The 19,656-nt window shown below is 45.7% G+C and overlaps 1 protein-coding gene across 1 annotated transcript in view; it reads left to right on the top strand.

The window, feature by feature from the left end:
- The window catches only part of ARHGAP42 (Rho GTPase activating protein 42), a 310,577-nt gene that overhangs the window by 201,857 nt on the left and 89,064 nt on the right, over positions 1-19,656 (top strand). Inside the window, exons 5-6 of the mRNA XM_063430497.1 lie at positions 1,178-1,279; positions 13,656-13,766. Coding sequence (XP_063286567.1) covers positions 1,178-1,279; positions 13,656-13,766 — 213 coding nt within the window. The remainder of the gene's footprint in view (positions 1-1,177; positions 1,280-13,655; positions 13,767-19,656) is intronic.

Genomic DNA, 19,656 nt, shown 5'->3' with positions numbered 1-19,656 from the left:
TTCCTGAAAAGAATCATCTAATGTTTATATTTCCTCTAGTATAACTTCTGTTTCATTTAGAATTTCTTATCTCCTGCTTTGTTAATAGCTTGCTAGACTTTGAAGGAGCCTCCTGTGTGTGATTAAAGTTCAATTTACAGAGCAGGAGATACAAACATCTGGAGTCCGTTAACATCGATTGAAAGTAAAACTATTTGTTTTCATGCCGGCTGTGTTAGTCACAGTCAGGGTAGGTGTGAGTAGGTCTGCATAAACAGAAACAAAAAGGATTTAACTCATAAATAGTAGAGAATTTAGCAGTGAGACTGCAGGGACATGATCTATACACAATAACTGCTTCAATAGGCTAAAGTTGTTTTGGTGACTACAATGTCCCTTTAACCCCTTAAGGACACATGACATGTATGAAATGTCATGATTCCCTTTTATTCCAGAAGTTTAAGGGGTTAAGGATGGGGGAAACGTATGTCTCCCCAGCTGGACTGCTAGCCACAGTGCTCCATGTTTTACAAAATGTTGATCCTTGACCCTAACTGGCTGTACCCACCATAACCATAACGCTATTTAAAAAAAAAAAAAAAAAATCTACAAAGTCATGCAAAAGTGAGTAAGAATGCTCTTATACTTTTATCAGTATAATGAATTTATATATCGCCAATAAATTACACCCTACAAGATTGATTAGTTTGGTTGATGCAGACATTTGTGAGACCCCTGTCTGCAGTTGCAAACTTAAGTACAAATATTAACTGATATATTTCTTTAAGAATAGAAGCTGCGCAATATGGAATAATTATACTTTCCAAAGGCAGACAGGAAAAGATTTTAGGAATGTGTAGCACAATGACATATTTCCCTAATAAGAAACTCAGAGTTAGAGTAATTGACTTCATATTCTATATTGCAGGAGGCAGACACTATTGCAGACAGTTCAATATGTTTCCCAGATGTCCCTTGACAGTGCCACATTACATAATGAGGGGGAGCTTTTTTTTGCTTGATTTTTTTCTTACATTTAAAAAAAAAATAATAATAAAAGAGTTTTGTTTAATATATGATCAATACAAATGATCGGATTCTTTTTGTACTTCATTACAGAATATGCTATTAGCTTATAGAGACAGTAATTACTAATAACAGCCCTATTAAATTTCAATATTCTTCTATTCCCCCCTAGGATGGAAAAAAGAAGTTTGACAAAGAAAGTGAGAAATATTACTCAATTTTAGAAAAACACTTGAATTTGTCTTCAAAAAAGAAAGAATCACACTTGCAAGAGGTACTGTATTTCTTTTTTCTGCTTTCAAATTGCTGGATTTCAGATTTCAGAGTTCATCGTTTTGTTTCATGTATTATTTAATTTATTATGTATTTAAACTTAAAGAAGCACTTTAGCCACTATAACCACTTAACCACTCATTTAAATTGTTATGGTGTCCGGAGTCTCCTGGTGCCATACGTCTATTCAAAGTTAAACAGTTTCAAATAGCTTAAAGGGACACGCCAGACCCCTAAAACCTTTATGTGTGAAAAGTTTGTCCTCTTTTTTTTTCACTTTGCAAAAAGTTCAGATTTCAATGGAATTTGACACTTTTAATAATTAACCTGGTTACACCCTCCTGGCTCTAAAACATACAGCGGGTCATGTTACTTCCTGGTTTGGTTAACACAGTAGAGCTAGACTCAACAATGACTCAGAGCTCCTTCCTTGCAAAGATGTCTCATTGAGCTGCATGTGATTGGACAGCCACAGAAAGTCTGGTTGGGGTTATAATGTAAGGGTTTGAAAAGGCATCAGACAAGAGATCTGCAGTTTTTGCAAGCTGTTTTCATATATACTCCAACTAAATTATTTTTCATTTGGGTATATCCACTATAAAGTGATTTTATATTTGTTTTGTATTTGCTCAGTGTAGTAATCCCTTGAAGCTGAATGAGAGTCCCTGCCTGAATTCCAGCCCTGGCAGGAGGAATTGATAAGGCGAAAATTACTTAGCTATACCATAAGAACAATGGGTGACTGTAATAGGCTTTGACATGCATTGATCGCTTTCAGTCTCTCTCTAGGCCAGTGTGCCTACATTATTATTGCTATTTATAAAGCATCAACAAATTCCGTACATGAATTAAGAACATAATACGAGGGTGCTTGAACAGTGATTTACCACTGCCAAAGGTACAAACCACAAATTCCATTCAACAAAAAGGAATTAGGATGGTCATGGAAGAATTTTTTGTTCCCCTGACTGAGCCACATTATACAGTGTGTCACCTTTGAGCATGGATCAATGTCTTATTTGCCTTATGGTGGCGATGGACTTCTGTCCTTAAAAGGACACTATAGTCAACAGAACAACTACAGCTTAATGCATTTGTTCAGGTAAGTAGAATCATTCCTTTCAGGGTTTTTGCTGTAAACATGGTCTTTTCAGAGAAAATGCAGTGTTCACATTACAGCCTAGTGATACCTCCACTGGCCACTTCTCAGATGACTGCTAGAGGTGGTTCCTGGAGCAGTGCTGCAGTGTGAGCCTCGCTGCCATTCCGTGTCTCCACCCTCTGCTTGCAGACACTGAATGTTCGTCATAGAAATGCATTGATTCAATTAATCTCTATGAGGAGATGCTGATTGGCCAGGGCTTTGTTTGACTTGTGCTGGCTCTGCCCCTGATCTGCCTCCTTAACAGTCTCAGCCAAGCCTATGGGGAAGCATTGTGATTGTTTTAGACCACTACTTCTGATGATGTCAGCAGACAGAGGCAGTTCAGGGGCAGAGGCAGTAGCTGCAGACTTGAATACAAGTAAGAATTTGCTATATTTAGGTAAGCAAGGGTGGGCAGGAGGGCTAGATATTGGTTTTAACACTATAAGGTCAAGAATACATGTTTGTGTTCCTGACCCTATAGTGATCCTTTAATGGCAGCAAGCAGCAATACTTCCATAAACCCACCAACAATCTCAGTTTTATCAACAGACTCTTTTTTTCAATATTTTATTCAAGGCTGATCAAAATGGTTACAAGCAAGATAATACATTTTTACAGTTAATAGTGCAGCCATAATACATTTAAAATTTTCAAGAACAAAATGGTGTTAAGCCAGTCAGCAATCAAATACAATACCAAGGGGTTTATGAGGAAAGAAGAGGAAAACGAAAGAGAAGAAAAAACTTTGAAACAAAAACTTTAAAACAAAGAATTTTTTTCAAACCTTGCACCACTGTGATGATAACAGAGGGGACAAGGAAAACAAAACACATTTCAATGTAAAGTCACAATAAGTTATTCACTAAACAGGAACATGTTGGGAATTGACAAGAGAAATTCAATTAGAGTCCAGAACAATCCAACTCTTTGACTATTTCCATTTTGGTGAGAATTGTCAGTTCTCTACAATTCATGAACAATTCATGAACCCGAACACCGGAAAACTGCAGCCCCCCCGAAGCCGCTCGAGTAGCACTCACCAATTCTCCAATCCGGAAGGCCCCGAAAAAGGCCAGGAGGAAAGCAGCCGGGAACAGCGACACCTCAAACCCGTCGAAACAAATCTCCGGCAAGACCCGTATTAGGTCCCCCAGCACCCGAACTGACACCGGGCGCCTCGTGTCGGGAGATCTATGTCCCTTTCGGTACCCTTTGAGCGCTTGCCTAATGACGAAGGTCTTAGTCAGATCCTCCTTCCCAGCTTAAACCAGAACGCCATTGCCGCCATGGATGTGTCAACCACCGCGGGGGACGCCTCCCCCGCAAGTAGCCGAAAGGCAAACCACAAGAAGGCGTCTAGGAGTGATTCCCCCACTAACACTTGATCCAGCCCACGTAGTTAATGCTCCCAAGAAATCCAAACCTTATTGTAGGCGGCCCAAGTGGCCGGCGCCAGCGAAGCCTGTACTAGTCCCCCAAGCAAGACGTTCCTAGTTGCCATATCTCGTCTGGGCACTTCTGGCCCGTTTCCAGTGCCTCCGCAGCCGCCTTCCGGAATCGGGACCACTGAAAACGAGATAAAGCGCCAGCCACTTCATTCAAATACCTGGGCACATGGCGCGCGCGAAAGACTACGTTAAGTGACATACACATCAAAACAAGACGCCGCAGCAGCCGAACCACCGGTTTCAACGCTGCGGACTGGTTATTGACTGCATGCACTACGGACATGTTGTCCGAGAAGAAGATCACCTTCCGATCCCTCAGCCCGTTTCCCCACAGAGCCATCGCAACGACCAGCGGGAATAGTTCCAAGAAAGCCAGGTTACGCATGAGGGGGCTCAGCCCCCATGCCTCTGGCCATCTCTCCGCACACCATTTCCCCCCGAAGTAGGCCCCAAAACCAACGCTACCCGACGCGTCGGTGAACAGTTCCAATTCCGCCGCAGATACACCCTCCTGCCGAAAAAACACCGTCCCATTAAAGTCCCGCAGGAAAGTATCCACACCGCCAAGTCGGCCCGCATAGACATCGACACTCTAATGAAATGGTGTGGGGAGCACACCCCCGCCGTCACGGCCGACAGGCTGCGGCTAAATACCCTACCCATCGGGATCACCCGGCATGCAAAGTTGAGCAATCCAACCAGCGATTGCAGTTGACGCAGGGTAACCTTGCAAGCTTGCGCCACCGCTGTCACTGTACCCCGCAGACCCTCCAATTTCGTCACTGTCAACCGACACTCCCCGAGCCTAGAATCTATCTCCAGTCCTAGGAATCTAAGGCAGGCCGTCGGGCCCGTTTTTTCCATTGCCAGTGGTACCCCGAAGTGGCCCGCCACCCATTCGACAGTGCTCAGCACGTGCAGGCACGCCGGGGATTCTGCCGGCCCCACGCAGAGAAAGTCATCCAGGTAGTGCACCACCGCACCGCTTCCCGATTCCACCCGCACCACCCATTCGAGAAAGGAACTGAATTTCTCGAAGTAAGCGCAAGAGATAGAATAACCCATCAGGAGGCATAGGTCTACGTAATATCCCCCTTCGAAGAAGCACCCCAACAGGTGATGACAAGCCGGGTGGACCGGGAGCAGCCGAAAGGCGTCCTCAATGTCCACCTTAGCCATCAGCACCCCGCACCCGGCCCTTCTTACCAGCTCGACCGCCCGGTCGAATGATGCATAAGAGACCGAGCACAGATCCCTGTCGATATCGTCGTTCACCGATGCTCCTTTTGGATAGGAGAGGTGGTGAATGAGCCTAAACTTACCCGGCTCCTTCTTAGGGACCACCCCAAGGGGGGAAACCCTGAGACCCTCCAACGGCGGTACCGGGAACAGTCCCGCCATCCTACCCAGCTGCACCTCTTTACCCAATTTGTCCCGTACTACTGATGGGAACTCCGCCACCGACCTTAGGTTGCGCAGTCCCCCCGTCCCAACCCTGTCCCGGAAGGGGATAAAGAACCCGTGCTCAAAGCCCTCCTTGAGCACCGCGGCATCCGCCCTGTTACCGTAGCGGCCTAGCCATGGCTCCATCGCATCGAGCCTCACCGGTGTGAAGCCCCGAGGCAGGTGAAGCCCCACCTCCCCCGGCTGCGGTAGGGACCCGACTTCCCCTTCTTAAAACATCGGTTGAGCCCGTGGGAACCACCACAGCCGGAACACTCATGTTTAAAGCGGCAGGTGGCTCCCCATTTGCACTGGCCCTCGTTGAAGAGCCAGCAGAAGCCCTTTTGCAAGGCAGCCGACGAGGCCATGTGCTTAAAGCGCCGGCCGTGTGCTTAAAGGGCTGCGCTTTCTGCGCCATCATTAGTTTCATCCAAAGAGGTAGGTCCATTTGGTCCCACCTCATACCTGGGTTGGCCGCCAGCCGCTGCCGAAACTGCTCATCGTACCGCCACCATGCCAATCCGCCATAGGTGCGGTACGCTTCCCAGATTCCATCCAAGTAGCAGAACAGGGAGGAGCATAAACCGGGGGATTTCTCGCCCAATACACTGCCCAGCACGAAAAACGCCCGTAACCAGTTCCGGAAGGAATTCGGTATCTTCCGATATCGCTTCCGTTTCTCTTCCTCCTCCTTCTTTTCATCTTTTTTATCTTCCTCTTTGAGGTCGATAAATTCTTCCAAATGGAGAAGGGAAAAGATCTCACAGAATTCACCTTTCCAGATCTTTTCCTTCACCTCCAGTTTGAGGTGTACCCCCAGCGGACCCGCAAACGACACATATGCATGTTGCCGGCCCACCTCGGGGACCCCCCCTCCGGTCAACTCAGCCCGCTCACTCACCTGGGTAGGGTGAACCGTTCCCTTGCCACCCTCCCGTCCTGCCCCAGGCAGCGCCTGCCAGCCACCAAAGCCTCCCGCCGCGTGGCCCTTTTGCCATGTGCCTTAGAGGCCCGGGCAGCCCCCCCCCCCCCCCGGGACTATGACTCCTACCATCCCTACCCGAGGACCGCCCCCATCTACCATGCCTGGGGGCTCTCCCCCACAGAGCTATCGGAAGTGGACTGGTTGCGTCGTGACCCGCCCCTAGCCCTCCTGGCCCTAACCCTGGCTGTAGTACCCACCCTGGACCAGCACCTCCCGCCCAGCCACTGCCCCTTCAGCTGACCTCCTCACCCTATGTGAACCTAACTGCCCTTGGTGTGCAGACCCAGTCCCAGCCCCCAAGGGGGACCCCCCCCTTCCCCGAGACACCCCACGTATCTCCACCCCAGACCCAACAGAAGCTAGCCCAGACACCTTGCCCCCTAAGCTCCCCTCCCTCTCCTAGAGCTCCAGTAGGTGCCTGTCTGCTCCCTCCCCCCGCCTATGGCTCCCTCTCCGGGCAACCCCTTTGTCCTGCTCGCCCAGGGGGCGCCTGACGGAGCCCCCCGGACTCGCCTGCTGTTCCAGGGACCTGGTGTGCGTCTGCCCCGCTCTGGTCCCGACATCCAGGGCCTCCACTGGAGGGGGCACCCTCCTGGGCCGCGATCCCACACCTCTGGGCACCCCAGGGGACCGCCCGACCTCAGCAGCAGGCTCTGCTCCTGGTGCGGCCTCTACCGACCTGGGAGCCGCGCCGTCACCAGTCCGGGCGGCCGCCCGCCACGTGGCAAGTATCCGAGGTCCCGGCAGCACGCAGGGAGGCCGGGCCTCGACCACGCGGCTGCCGGACCTGCTGCGGCCCGCTCTATCCGCCATACCGTCACCGGGGCCGTCTGCGCCAGATCCAGAGCCGAGGTTCGGGGCGATGGTCCTCCTAGGCCCCGGCGGCGCACTGGGAGGCGGTGCCTCAACCAAGCGGCCGCCGTGCCTGCCACGGCCTGCTCCCGCTGGCCTGCGGACCCCAGGGATATCTTCACCGGGCCCAGCGCCCGGGCTCAGCCTCCTCGGTAGCCTCCTGGCCCTCACAGGACGTCCTCTCCCCGGATCCTCCGCCAACGCCAGGACCGGTCCAAGTTGAGCCCGCAGCCAGTCCACTCCTTGATTCCGGGCCGCCGACCGGATCCCTGCAAGCAGCCTCTCCACATCACCCATGGCCCTGCAGCAACGAAAAGAAGAGAAAAAACCCACCAGGCCAAATCTATGAGCACAGGAGTGCACACAAACTCAGCCAGGTAGGAATTAAAAGTGATTGCTCTAAAATAGTTGCCTATTTAAATAGCCAGCCCACTTACCCATAACTCCAATCCCTGCTTCCTTCCTCCTAAGCCCGCCTCCTAACCCCTGTCAAGGCCCTTTTCCACTAAGCTGTGCTTTTGCTACATGGGGCTACAGGATTTTAAGTTATTAGATCTCAGAGATTGCTAGTACTGTATGTTTTTAAAAGGTTCCTAATGCAAATTAAGCTTCTGTTGTGTAATGCATTTTCGACTGCCTTATCCCAGAAATTGACAGGGTTAATTTGCATAAGAAGCCTTTGGAAAAAATGTAGAAACAATATTTGATGCATAATGTTATTAATAAAATATATTTATGTTTAAGACAGCCTGTTTAGTTTAAAATATGTACGAAATTCTGGTGGATGGGACAGGTCCTTTTTAATTGGTTTAAATGTATCCATAGTTTGCATTTATCATTAACAGACATGCAAATATTGGTGATATGTTTTTTACTTTTTAATTATAAATAAATATACCAGTATAATGTTAGAGAATCTATGAATACATATTAGCCAGTACTGTAACCTGGGTATAGTTTATGTATTTAATCCAACATAATCTTCTAATTGTCATAGCAAAGCAGTATTTAATACTTTATTAAAATAAATTACTTTCAGGATTTCTTATTATAGCTCTGAACATGCCCCTCTGTAGTGTCTGTGTCCACATTAATTTCCAAATTAGGAAATTTTCCTAAAGTCTTATATACTACCCTCATACCAAATATCTATTCACAAGACCTTCATACTTTAAGAGATATCATAGGCATCAAAACAACATTAGCTTAATGGAGCAGTTTAGGTGTATAGGTCATGCCTCTGCAGTCTCACTGCTCAATTCTCTGCCATTTCAGTCACATTGTTTATACAGCCCAAATCACACCTCCCTACAGTCTTCCTAAACACTTCCTGTAAAGTGCTATCTAATGTTTACACTTCCTTTATTGCACAATCTGTTTAGAAATCCATATCTCCTGCTCTATTAAGAGCCTTGTAGGCCCTGTTGGAGCATCCTGTGCATGATTTAAAATTAAATTTAAAGAGCAGAAGATAAAAACGTCTAAAGCAAGTTTTGTCACAGGCAGGTGAGGTGTTGCTAGGGCTGCATAAACAGAAACAAAGTGTTTCCTAAATACGCGTCTCTGTAAGGATGCAGCGTCCAAATAATACCACTTCAGAATGTAAAATCATGTATTTTGTGGGTACAATAGATAGATACACATGTATATTAAGCACCTGGAGTGTTAGTGTCTTAACAGACTGCTATAGCAGCTTGCAAAGAATACATGTATGCTAAGTACATGTGTACTAAGACCTCTGTACCTCCTTCTTCCCCACACTCTTACTTCCTTAATGTAGCAGTCTTGCTCATGGGCGTAGGAATAAAAAAAAATCTGGGGGGGGGGGGGATAGCATTTTTACTCACCGGGTATATTCTTATTCCGTAAACTAGGCGTTGTTTATCCCATTGTACAGCGCTACGGAATTTGCAGTCGCTATATATATGATTAAATAATAACATTAAAGGGTCACTACAGGGAAGGGGTTTTACTTACCTGGATACAGCGCCAGGATCCTCCTGATTAGAACCACCCCTACCCTTCCCATGAATATTAGAACCACCCCTACCCCCTCCATGCACAAAAGAACCCCACCTACCCGTTCCATGCATATTAACCCCCTACCCCTTCCATGCATATTAGTACCCCCCTAACCCCTTCCATGCATATTAGTACTCCCTAACCCCTTCCATGCATATTAGAACCCACCCTACCTCTTCCATTCATATTAGTACTCCCCTAACCCCTTCCAATAATTTTTCTACCTCCCCCCTCCTCCCATCCATATTAGTAGCCCCCCAAACCCTTCCAATTATTTTTCTACCTACCCCTCTCCCCCTATCCTTATTAGTAGCCCCCCTAACCCTTTCCAATTATTTTTCTGCCATGTTAACTAACGCCAGTGCTGGAGTGCCGCCGTGTTTACATTAAAAGGCCTGCAGGGACAGGCTATAGACACCAGAACCACTACATTAAGCTGCAGTGGTTCTGGGGACTATAGTGTTTCTTTAATGTGAGGTAAATTAGAGATTAGTGCCACAAATAATATGCTAGATTGCCTACTTACAACCAGATGAGGATGATGATGGGCTCTAGCTGCAGTCTGGCTCCACTGGTCTGGTGTAGAACAGGCTCTCTGGAGGCTGTTTATAACTGTGGTCACAAAAATCAATGTTCTGGGAGAACGGGAAGCATTTTTGGGGGGCCCTTTACACATCTCAAGGTCTGGGTCCCAGGGTCCACCTTCATGTTCCACCAATGAGTTTGTTCACAGGGGGTGGAGTGTGTAGGGGATGTCCTGATATGTGTGTAAGGAATTAATTGTGTGAATCTGTGTTTGTATGTGTAAGGGCTGCAAGGTGTGTTTCTGTGTATGTACGGGATGCAGTGTGTGCGTCTGTAAGGGGTGCATTGAGTGTGTGTACGGGGTGCATTGAGTGTGTGTAAGGAATGCATTGTGTGTATCTGTGTCTGTAAGGGTTGCATGATTGTGTGATTGTGTGATGGATGTCAATCTCTCTCCCTCCCTTGTCACTCTCTTTCTCCCCCTCCCTCCCTCCCTTGTCACTTTCTTTCTAACCCTCCCTCCTGTGTGTGTGTGTGTGTGCACGGGGTGCATTGAGTGTGTGTAAGGAATGCATTGTGTGTTTCTGTGTGTGTAAGGGTTGCATGATTGTGTGTGTGTGTGATGGATGTTAATCTCTCTCCCTCCCTTGTCACTCTCTTTCTCCCCCTCCCTCCCTCCCTTGTCACTTTCTTTCTCCCCCTCCCTCCCTCCCTTGTCACTTTCTTTCTCCCCCTCCCTCCCTTGTCACTCTTTCTCCCCCTCCCTCCCTTGTCACTATTTCTCTTTTTCCCCCTCCCTTGTCACTCTTTCTCCCCCTCCCTTGTCACTCTTTCTCCCCCTCCCTCCCTCCCTTGTCGCTTTCTTATTCCCCCTCCCTCCCTTGTCACTTTCTTACTCCCCCCCTCCCTTGTCACTCTCTTTCACCCCCTCCCTCCCTTGTCACTCTTTCTCCCCCTCCTTCCCTTGTCACTCTCTTTCTCCCTCCCTTGTCACTTTCTTTCTCCCCCTCCCTCCCTTGTCACTCTCTTTCTCCCCCTCCCTCCCTCCCTTGTCACTCTCTTTCTCCCCCTCCCTCCCTCCCTTGTCACTCTCTTTCTCCCCCTCCCTCCCTCCCTCCCTCCCTTGTCACTCTTTCTCTCCCTCCCTCTCTCCCTCCCTTGTCACTTTCTCCCCCTCCCTCCCTCCCTTGTCACTCTCTTTTGTATCCCCCTCCCTCCCTTGTCACTCTCTTTTTTTCTCCCCCTCCCTCCCTTGTCATTCTCTTCCTCCCCTACCTCTGTTGTAGCGTGGCCGAGCCCTGTATGGTCCGCGGGTACAGGGAGCTTTTGTTTCCTGTACCCGGCCGGACTAAAAGAAAGTGCACACTCAGTGTCACTCTCTTTCTCCCCCTCCCTCCCTTGTCACTCTCTTTCTCCCCCTCCCTCCCTTGTCACTCTCTTTCTCCCCGTCCCTCCCTTGTCACTCTCTTTCTCCCTCCCTTGTCACTCTCTTTCTCCCTCCCTTGTCACTCTCTTTCTCCCCCTCCCTCCCTCCATTGTCACTCTCTTTATCCCCCTCCCTCCCTTGTCACTCTCTTTATCCCCCTCCCTCCCTTGTCACTCTCTTTCTCCCCCTCCCTCCCTTGTCACTCTCTTTCTCCCCCTCCCTCCCTTGTCACTCTCTTTCTCCCCCTCCCTCCCTTGTCACTCTCTTTCTCCCCCTCCCTCCCTTGTCACTCTCTTTCTCCCCCTCCCTCTCTTGTCACTCTTTTTCTCCCCCTCCCTCCCTTGTCACTCTCTTTCTCCCCCTCCCTCCCTCCCTTGTCACTCTCTTTCTCCCCCTCCCTCCCTCGTCACTCTCTTTCCCCCCCTCCCTCCCTTGTCACTCTCTCTCCCTCCCTCTCTCCCTCCCTTGTCACTTTCTCCCCCTCCCTCCCTCCCTTGTCACTATCTTTCTCCCCCTCCCTCCCTCGTCACTCTCTTTCCCCCCCTCCCTCCCTTGTCGCTCTCTCTCCCTCCCTCTCTCCCTCCCTTGTCACTTTCTCCCCCTCCCTCCCTCCCTTGTCACTCTTTCTCCCCCTCCCTCCCTTGTCACTCTCTTTTGTATCCCCCTCCCTCCCTTGTCACTCTCTTTTTTTCTCCCCCTCCCTCCCTTGTCATTCTCTTCCTCCCCTACCTCTGTTGTAGCGTGGCCGAGCCCTGTATGGTCCGCGGGTACAGGGAGCTTTTGTTTCCTGTACCCGGCCGGACTAAAAGGAAGTGCACACTCAGTGCACTCAGTGTGCACTTCCTGTTAGTCCGGCCAGGTACAGGAGACAGATGCTCCCTGTACCCGCGGACCATACAGGGCTCGGCCACGCTACAGTGAGGGAGTGACTGGAGGGAGCGCTGAGCGCTTACCTCCTGTCAGCCCCTCTCCTCGTGCTGCGCCCGGGCGGTGGCCCTCATGGACGCACCAGCCCGGGCAAAGCTGCAGCCGCCTGAGGCTCTCTGCAGAGCGCTCGGGCGGCTGCAGCATGAGGGGGGCCGGCGGAGCTTGGGGGGATTTCCCCATAACCTGTCCCCCCCGCATGATTTGCTGAGGGGGATGCGTCCCCCCCATCCCCTCCACTTCCTACGCCCATGGTCTTGCTATAAAAGTTGTTGAAATATGCATTTTTATTCGAGTTAAAAATGCAATGATGATGTAAACCTGCTGGTTAAAGAAGAGTGATCCCAACCATTTCCTAAACCAGAATAATGTTCCAGTAAAAGTAACAAACCCTGGAGATTTGCTATTCTGAGCTATTTTGTGGGGGAGGGAAGTGTGAGGCAAAATTTTGTGGGCAAGTATGGGCAAAATGTTAAATATAGAACAATCACAATGGAAACCAATGGATAATATTATCCTAAGCCACTCAGTAAACAATTAAATACTCAGCAACACATGCTTCTTCAGTGAGTGTAATTTATTCCAAAACCCAACAGAGTGGACCTGGCAACATTTCTGCACTTATAATGTCTATATCAATCTACATGAAGCAGAAACAATACATATTGAAAGTAACTGAGTCACCTCTATTTGATGACGGAATAAAGTTCACTCGCTATTTGTGCATTCGGTTTCAGATGAATTGAGATTCAGCAATATGCATGTATCATGCAACAAATAGAAAATGGCCAATGGACAAGTCAGATGGTGATTCTGAGTTAAAATCCCAATTTATGGCAGCATTACTGGGGTATGTGTGTTGGGTTGGTTTCAGACAAACCACGTGTCATCTGAATTTGGGACTTCACGCACCTCATGGCCGAAATCCCTGTTGCCTGAAACAAACGTTTTTTTTTTAGACAAACATTTTTTGCCATGCACAAGTCTTTTATGTACCCGTGACACGTTTGTATAGTGTCTCAGAGTTTGGGATTAACGGCGGATCACAGATTACCCAAAATTTGGCCTAATTGCAATTCATCCGAAACAGAATACATAAATCTATTATTTACTTAAGTGATAATTCAAAGTGAATTCTAAGTAAATTTAAAATTTTACCCCATAGTAGCTAAATTAAAGCATAGACGATGGACATTTTTTACAATTTAACTAGAATGGCCTTAGAATTGAAATTGACTTTGAAATCACTATGAAATCTCACTTAAGCAAAAAAAATAAAAATAATAACCCTGTACGTAAATGGTGGAAGTCAATAGATTTTTTTTCACCTCCTCTTGTTTTATTTTTGCTTTGCTTAGTCTGAATTTACTGGATTGATTAAACGGTTAAATCATTCCCCGAATCTACCAAGTCAGTACTTACCCATAATAACCATGTTCTTTCTCTAATGTCAGCAGAAAAGTAAGAACCTGAGTAATAAGAAACAAAAACTGATTGTTTTAACACAGATCACCCTTCTCTGACCTAAGCACCAGGGGGACAATAATCATTTTGTACAAGAGCACAAAGTGCAGCTTCCTGTTAACTGCGTTTGCTTCATTACAGGCTGATACATTGATCGACAGAGAACATCAGAACTTCTCCGATGCCTCTCTGGAGTATATATTTAAAGTGCAAGAGGTCCAGGAAAAGAAGAAGTTTGAATTTGTAGAACCCGTAAGTAAATATTATGTTCCAGTTCACGTGGCCACTTCTATTAGATTCTCCTACCAAACATTGATTTGAAGTTTGTAATCACATGTCTTGATAAAATACATTTAAATAAAATGTTATGAATATACTAAGGTACGACAAAAAATAAAATACAGTATGCTTTGGAATGCCTTAATATAAATGGAATGCAAATGTTTGTGTGTTGCTAAATATAACATTGCTATATTCCCAAAAGCAGAAATTGTAGAGAACTGACAAAGAAAATGCAAATTTCAGGTTAAAAATATCTGAATTGAAACATAGAAACATAGATAGAAACAAAACGTGACAGCTGATAATAACCATAGTCCCTGGCCTTATCTTATATCTACGATAGCCTTATGCCTATCCCACACATGCGTACGCTCCCTCACTGCAGGGCCGGATTAAGAGCCCAGTGGGCCTGGTGCTGTCATGTATATGATGGAGATGGTGTTGGAGGGAAACTCAAAGGATGCAGCTATACGAAAACACATACTATATGCTAATCTCTCTAATTTATGCTTGCATCTTTCAAGTAAATCCATACCCCTAACAGCAGTGTCCAGTGAAGCAGGAAGTCAATGGGCGGGGTAAAAGGGTGGGCCACTGATGCGAATCACGTGACCAGACCTGCCAAAAGGGGAGAACATGCCTAAAAAGGGGGCATGTCTGCCCAAAGAATTTGAAGGACAGCCTAGCATGAATGCATGTCAGACTGCCCGCCAATCATGCAGGCTGCCCAACTAAGGGCATACTATGCAGGCAGCACCCTGGGCTTGACATAAATGCGTCTAATGATGCGCTCACTCCATGCTTTCTAAGGACTGTCCCCTAGCACTCGCTGGTCCACTTGTCTCCTTACCTTCTAACTAGCAGGCAGAAGTTCCTGGTATATAGTCTGAGACAGATAACAGGTAGATGTAGTGAGTGTAGAAGAAATGGGACATGCCACAGTGTTAGAGAGACCAACGTCTGCATTATCTAAACTCATTTTATTGTCAGCCAGCCCACACAAGTTTTGTTCCCATACATCCCTCTTAAGCTTCCAAACTTAAAGGGAAACTATAGTCACCAGAACAACTACAGCTTATTATATTTGTTCTGGTAAGTAGAATCATTCCATTCAGGCTTTTTGCAGTAAACACTGTCTTTTCAGAGAAAATACCTCCACTGGCCACTCCTTAGATGGCTGCTAGAGGTGCTTCTTGGGGCAGTAGTGCCTAGTGTGCAGAAAAGCAATTCAGTGTCTCCACCCTCTGCATGCAGACACTGAACTTTCCTCATAGAGATGCATAGATTCAATTTATCTTTATGAGGAGATGCTGATTGGCCAGGGCTATGTTGGACTTGTGCTGGCTCTGCCCCTGATCTGCCTAGTTGACAGTCTCAGCCAATCCTATGGGGAAGTATTCTAATTTGCTCAGACCACCACTTCTGATGATGTCAGCAGACAGTCAGTTCAGAGGCAGAGCCAGCAGCTGCAGACTTGAATTCAAGTAATATTTTACTATATTTAGGGAGGCAAGAAGGGGCCAGGGTGGTGGTTTTAACATAATAGGGTCAGGAATACATGATTGTGTTCCTGACCCTATAGTGCTCCTTTAAGCAAGAGTATGTGAAGAGTAGTTAGGGTTGCCACCTTTCTTGGAAAAAATACCAGCCTTAATCATTTGTATAATTAATCAGTTATGCGTGACATCACATGATGTAAATCACAATGAGTGACATCAGAGAAAATTCTGTAAAATCACCAACAAACTACTCACAGTTTGATTCTGCTGTATAGATGGATTGCTCCCAGTGTCTCCCAGTGTCTGTCTCGCAAGTCACCCAGTGTCTCAGTGTCCCTATGTTTCACAGTGTCACTGTCCCCATGTCGCCCAGTCCCCTAGTCTCCCAGTGTCCCCATTTATCCCAGTGCCCCAATGTCTCAGTGTGTCCCCATGTCACTAGGATACTGGGGACACAGTGAGACATGGGGACACAGTGAGATATGGGGACACTGAGAGACCCAGGAACACTGAGAGACATGGGGACACTGAGAGACCCGGGGACACTGAGAGACTCGGGGACACTGGGAGACATGGGGACACTGAGACATTTAGGGAAACTGGGAGAAATGGGGACACTGAGACACTAGGGACACAGACACTGGGAGACATGGGGACACTGTGTTCCTAGTGTCTAACTGTCTCCCAATGTCCCTATGTCTCACAGCATCCCCATGTGTCTCAACGTCCCCATGTCTCACAGTGTCCCCTAGCGTCTTAGTGTCCCCATGTATCTCAGTGTCCACAGGTCTCCCAGTGTCCCCTAGTGTTTGTATCCCCATGTGTCCCATAGTGTCTCAGTGTCCCCATGTCTTCCTGCAGCCTTTCCCCCATCCCTCGCTTACCTGAGCTGTAGAGCTGCTGTCTGGACTCTGTGCTGTGTAGCTGCTCCCCCACGGATCAGTGAGTAGTAGAGAGAGGCAGGGAGATGCTGTATCTTCCTATCCTTGCCTCTCTCCACACACACAGTGACCCCTACTGGCCGGTGCTGGTATTGCAGAGTAATCTCCGTTTATACTGAGAAAAATACCTGCAATTGTATTGCAGGCAGCCTTAAATACCAGCTGTGCCAGTAAAATACCAGTCAGGTGGCAAACCTAAGAGTAGTGTGTAAAAACAAAAATAATAAAAAATAAAGGCTATTCCATGCATCCACTTCCTTCTCAGTAAAGTAATACTTCCTGAAATTATGTTTAAACCTTTGCCCATCTAATTTAAGACTATGTCCTCTTGTTGTGGTAGTTGTTATTCATTAAACATATAGTCTCCTCTTTTACTGTGTTGATTACCTTTATATTTAAATGTTCCAATCAATGAACTAGTTTAGTAGCCCGTCTCTGAACTCTCTCCAAAGTATCGATATCCAGTACTGTGCACAATACTACAAGTGAGGTCTCACCAATTGAACCAACAATTGAAATCATTGTCCAACTATTTTTGAACTTTGGCTGTTCTAGCCCATAATTTGCAGTCCCTGGTCTACTGATAATCCCTAAAGGAGTTATGTAGAAATTGTTAGGGGTGCGTTGACAAGATATTTACAAGACAAATTTAATGTACCTCCAACTGTCTTCCAACTGACCTGAATATGGTGTGATATTCCTGATTTTGTTTTTTATCTCTGGTGTCCTACTTCTAGGACAGTACCAAAAACTCAACATAAAATGCACAGTACGTGCAGCATTGAACACATTCATGGTTCTGGGAGGCTGGTTTTACCAACACATTATGAACATACACATCACCAACAAATTGCATGACTGGCTAACCCCTACCGGAAGTATGAGACTATATTAGTCAAGTTATCATATACAAAACAGCCCGTTCCCAAATCCTTTTACTGGCTGGTTGAAATCTCCTCTCAAGAGATACGTAACTTCTGCCAATCTAGTTGTTGTGTACTACAATACCCTGTAATCTTTCCATATGGAACATGATTGGTAATGCAGTGCATCAGCTTATTGCCAAACCCTCCTCTTCTTTTTTTTTTTCTTTTTTTTTTTTTAAATATTTTAAACAACAGTAATCACCAGCATAGGAATGTCATAGGTGTCACCCATTATATACATATATCACCTCATTAAATATATCCTGTTATATTAAATACATTCATTTGTTTTTTACTGATCATTTTAAAAGGGAATACTGCACTAGAGTCCAATTGCAGGAACCCATGTTAATGTTTAATATATGGGATATTACAGACTGTGAATTGGGTTACTGGATACCGCAGAGAATGCAATTGGTCTTTAAGCAGTTAAAATCAAAGCTCTGTTGCGTGCTTGTCAAAATCTCTAACAAAATATTTTAAATAATTCAGAAATTGACATTTCATCTAGTGATTCCATCATAGAACACAAAATATGTCTTGTCCTATTTCACTTACAGTTGCAGGAATAATGATTGGTGTATTGTCTGAGCAGCTCATTACTTTGTGTAATCCGATTGGTGGATGTACGGGCTGATACTGTTATTGTTTCAAATTGACATCTCTAGAAATGATTTGAAATGGTGCTGACATTTTTATCGTTTGCATAAGGTGTTCCGTGTCTGTGTGAGCTCTTATGTTTTATTATACCAGACAGGCATACATTTGTAACGTCTTCCTTTTTATATACAAAAGCCAATTGCTAATTCCTTAGTTGTCAAGTGGACTTGATATCCACAAATGCTTGGATGGCGAGACTGGCTGCAGCTAAGGTTAGAGATGTTATACATCTTGTAATGTATGTTGTGGCTGCAAGTAAATTAGGTTAAGTACAATAGTTTCATGAACGTCAGTTTTACGTAACTACTGTATGTTCCGTGTGCATTGGTTAATTCCCCAATGCCAGGTGCAGTATCTCATGATGCATTGTGCTTAGCCAATTGGCATTTTGGGTTTGTAACACTGGCTTAGAGGTATGAGATAAGATCTGAAGGTGGCTGTATATTATCTCTACACATGGTGGCGGGAGCTAGACTTTCGTTACTCTAGCCTCCATTTCTGTTGTTAGGATATGGCATGGTGGTAAGAATCTCCATGTGCAGAATATCATCTTACAGAGATATTTGCACTTATGTGCCAGGGGCTAGTTGAACCTCTGAAAACTCTGAATGCCAATTCTGTGCAAAAATGCTGTCTGTTATCTGCGTGCTGGCAACTGCTGCTATGTACAGCGCTACGGAATCTGATGGCGCTATATAAATAATAAAATAATAAAAATAATAACAAGCTTCTACCTTTGCAGGCAGTGCTTGGAGCATGTCCCCCATCCCTCCCTTAATGTGCTCCTTCACCTCCTCCCCCCACTGACAATGATACTTTTTTTTTTTTTTTTTTTTAATAACTCCCTCCCATATCCACCCACTACTGCTTTCCCCCTTCCTGTACTCTAAACTTGTGGATAGGACCAACTAATTTTTTTCTTTATGATAAGCATTTAATTGGATGACTGACAGGGGAGGAATTATGCGGTATGATGAAGTAGAATCCTGCACCGTTGCTTCCACTTAATTTTACAAAATATTTTTAATTATTAAGGGGGACTGGACACGCTGTAAGTGCCCAATAGGGGATTTTAAAATAAAATATAATGATTGAGAAAGAGTATTGTAGTAACCCTTTAAGCATGGCATGTCTAAGAGGTTCTTAAAATAATAATTTTTCATTTTTGCCTGTAAAGAAATGTCTGATTCTATGTGAAATTCCCCATGTGTGCTGTGAAATGCACTTTGAATTTCAAGTTGACAGATTTTAGACCATTGTTCTATATTAGACTTTTTAGATATTTGTTTTTGCCTATTGCGTGCTATAGTGTTATCCCAGTGGATATTATACACTAGCGCACACGTATGCGGGCATCTTACGCTTGCTTAATTATTCATGATTAATATGGATTTTAACCACAACCAGGGAATTCCAATAATTCTCCACACTCATTTCTGCTTTTGGAATGTCTGTGTGTTGACAAAATTATAGTTTCCCTCAACAGGCCTGAAACAAGCATTGTTCAATGTATCATGTGCTCCTTAAAGAAGTAGTATTTCACTCATTTAGTATTTTTTTATTTTAACCCCTTAAGGACCAAACTTCTGGAATAAAAGGGAATCATGACATGTCACACATGTCCTGTGTCCTTAAGGGGTTAAGGGGCACTGTCACTTCTCTGGAAATTACAAAATTCAATAAAACTGACGATTACCCTGTGTTAATCATTATGTCATGCGATCCTCTGTTTTCTCTTAAATATATATATTACAGATTTAGCAAATGCCATCACAATCTAACTCAGTCTAGACACAATAAACTAAATAAATCACCAAATGAAACATAAACTATC

The sequence above is a fragment of the Pelobates fuscus genome, chromosome 1 (genome assembly GCF_036172605.1).
Source record: "Pelobates fuscus isolate aPelFus1 chromosome 1, aPelFus1.pri, whole genome shotgun sequence".
Taxonomy (NCBI): Eukaryota; Metazoa; Chordata; class Amphibia; order Anura; family Pelobatidae; genus Pelobates; species Pelobates fuscus.
This window is presented reverse-complemented; position numbering and strand designations above follow the sequence as displayed.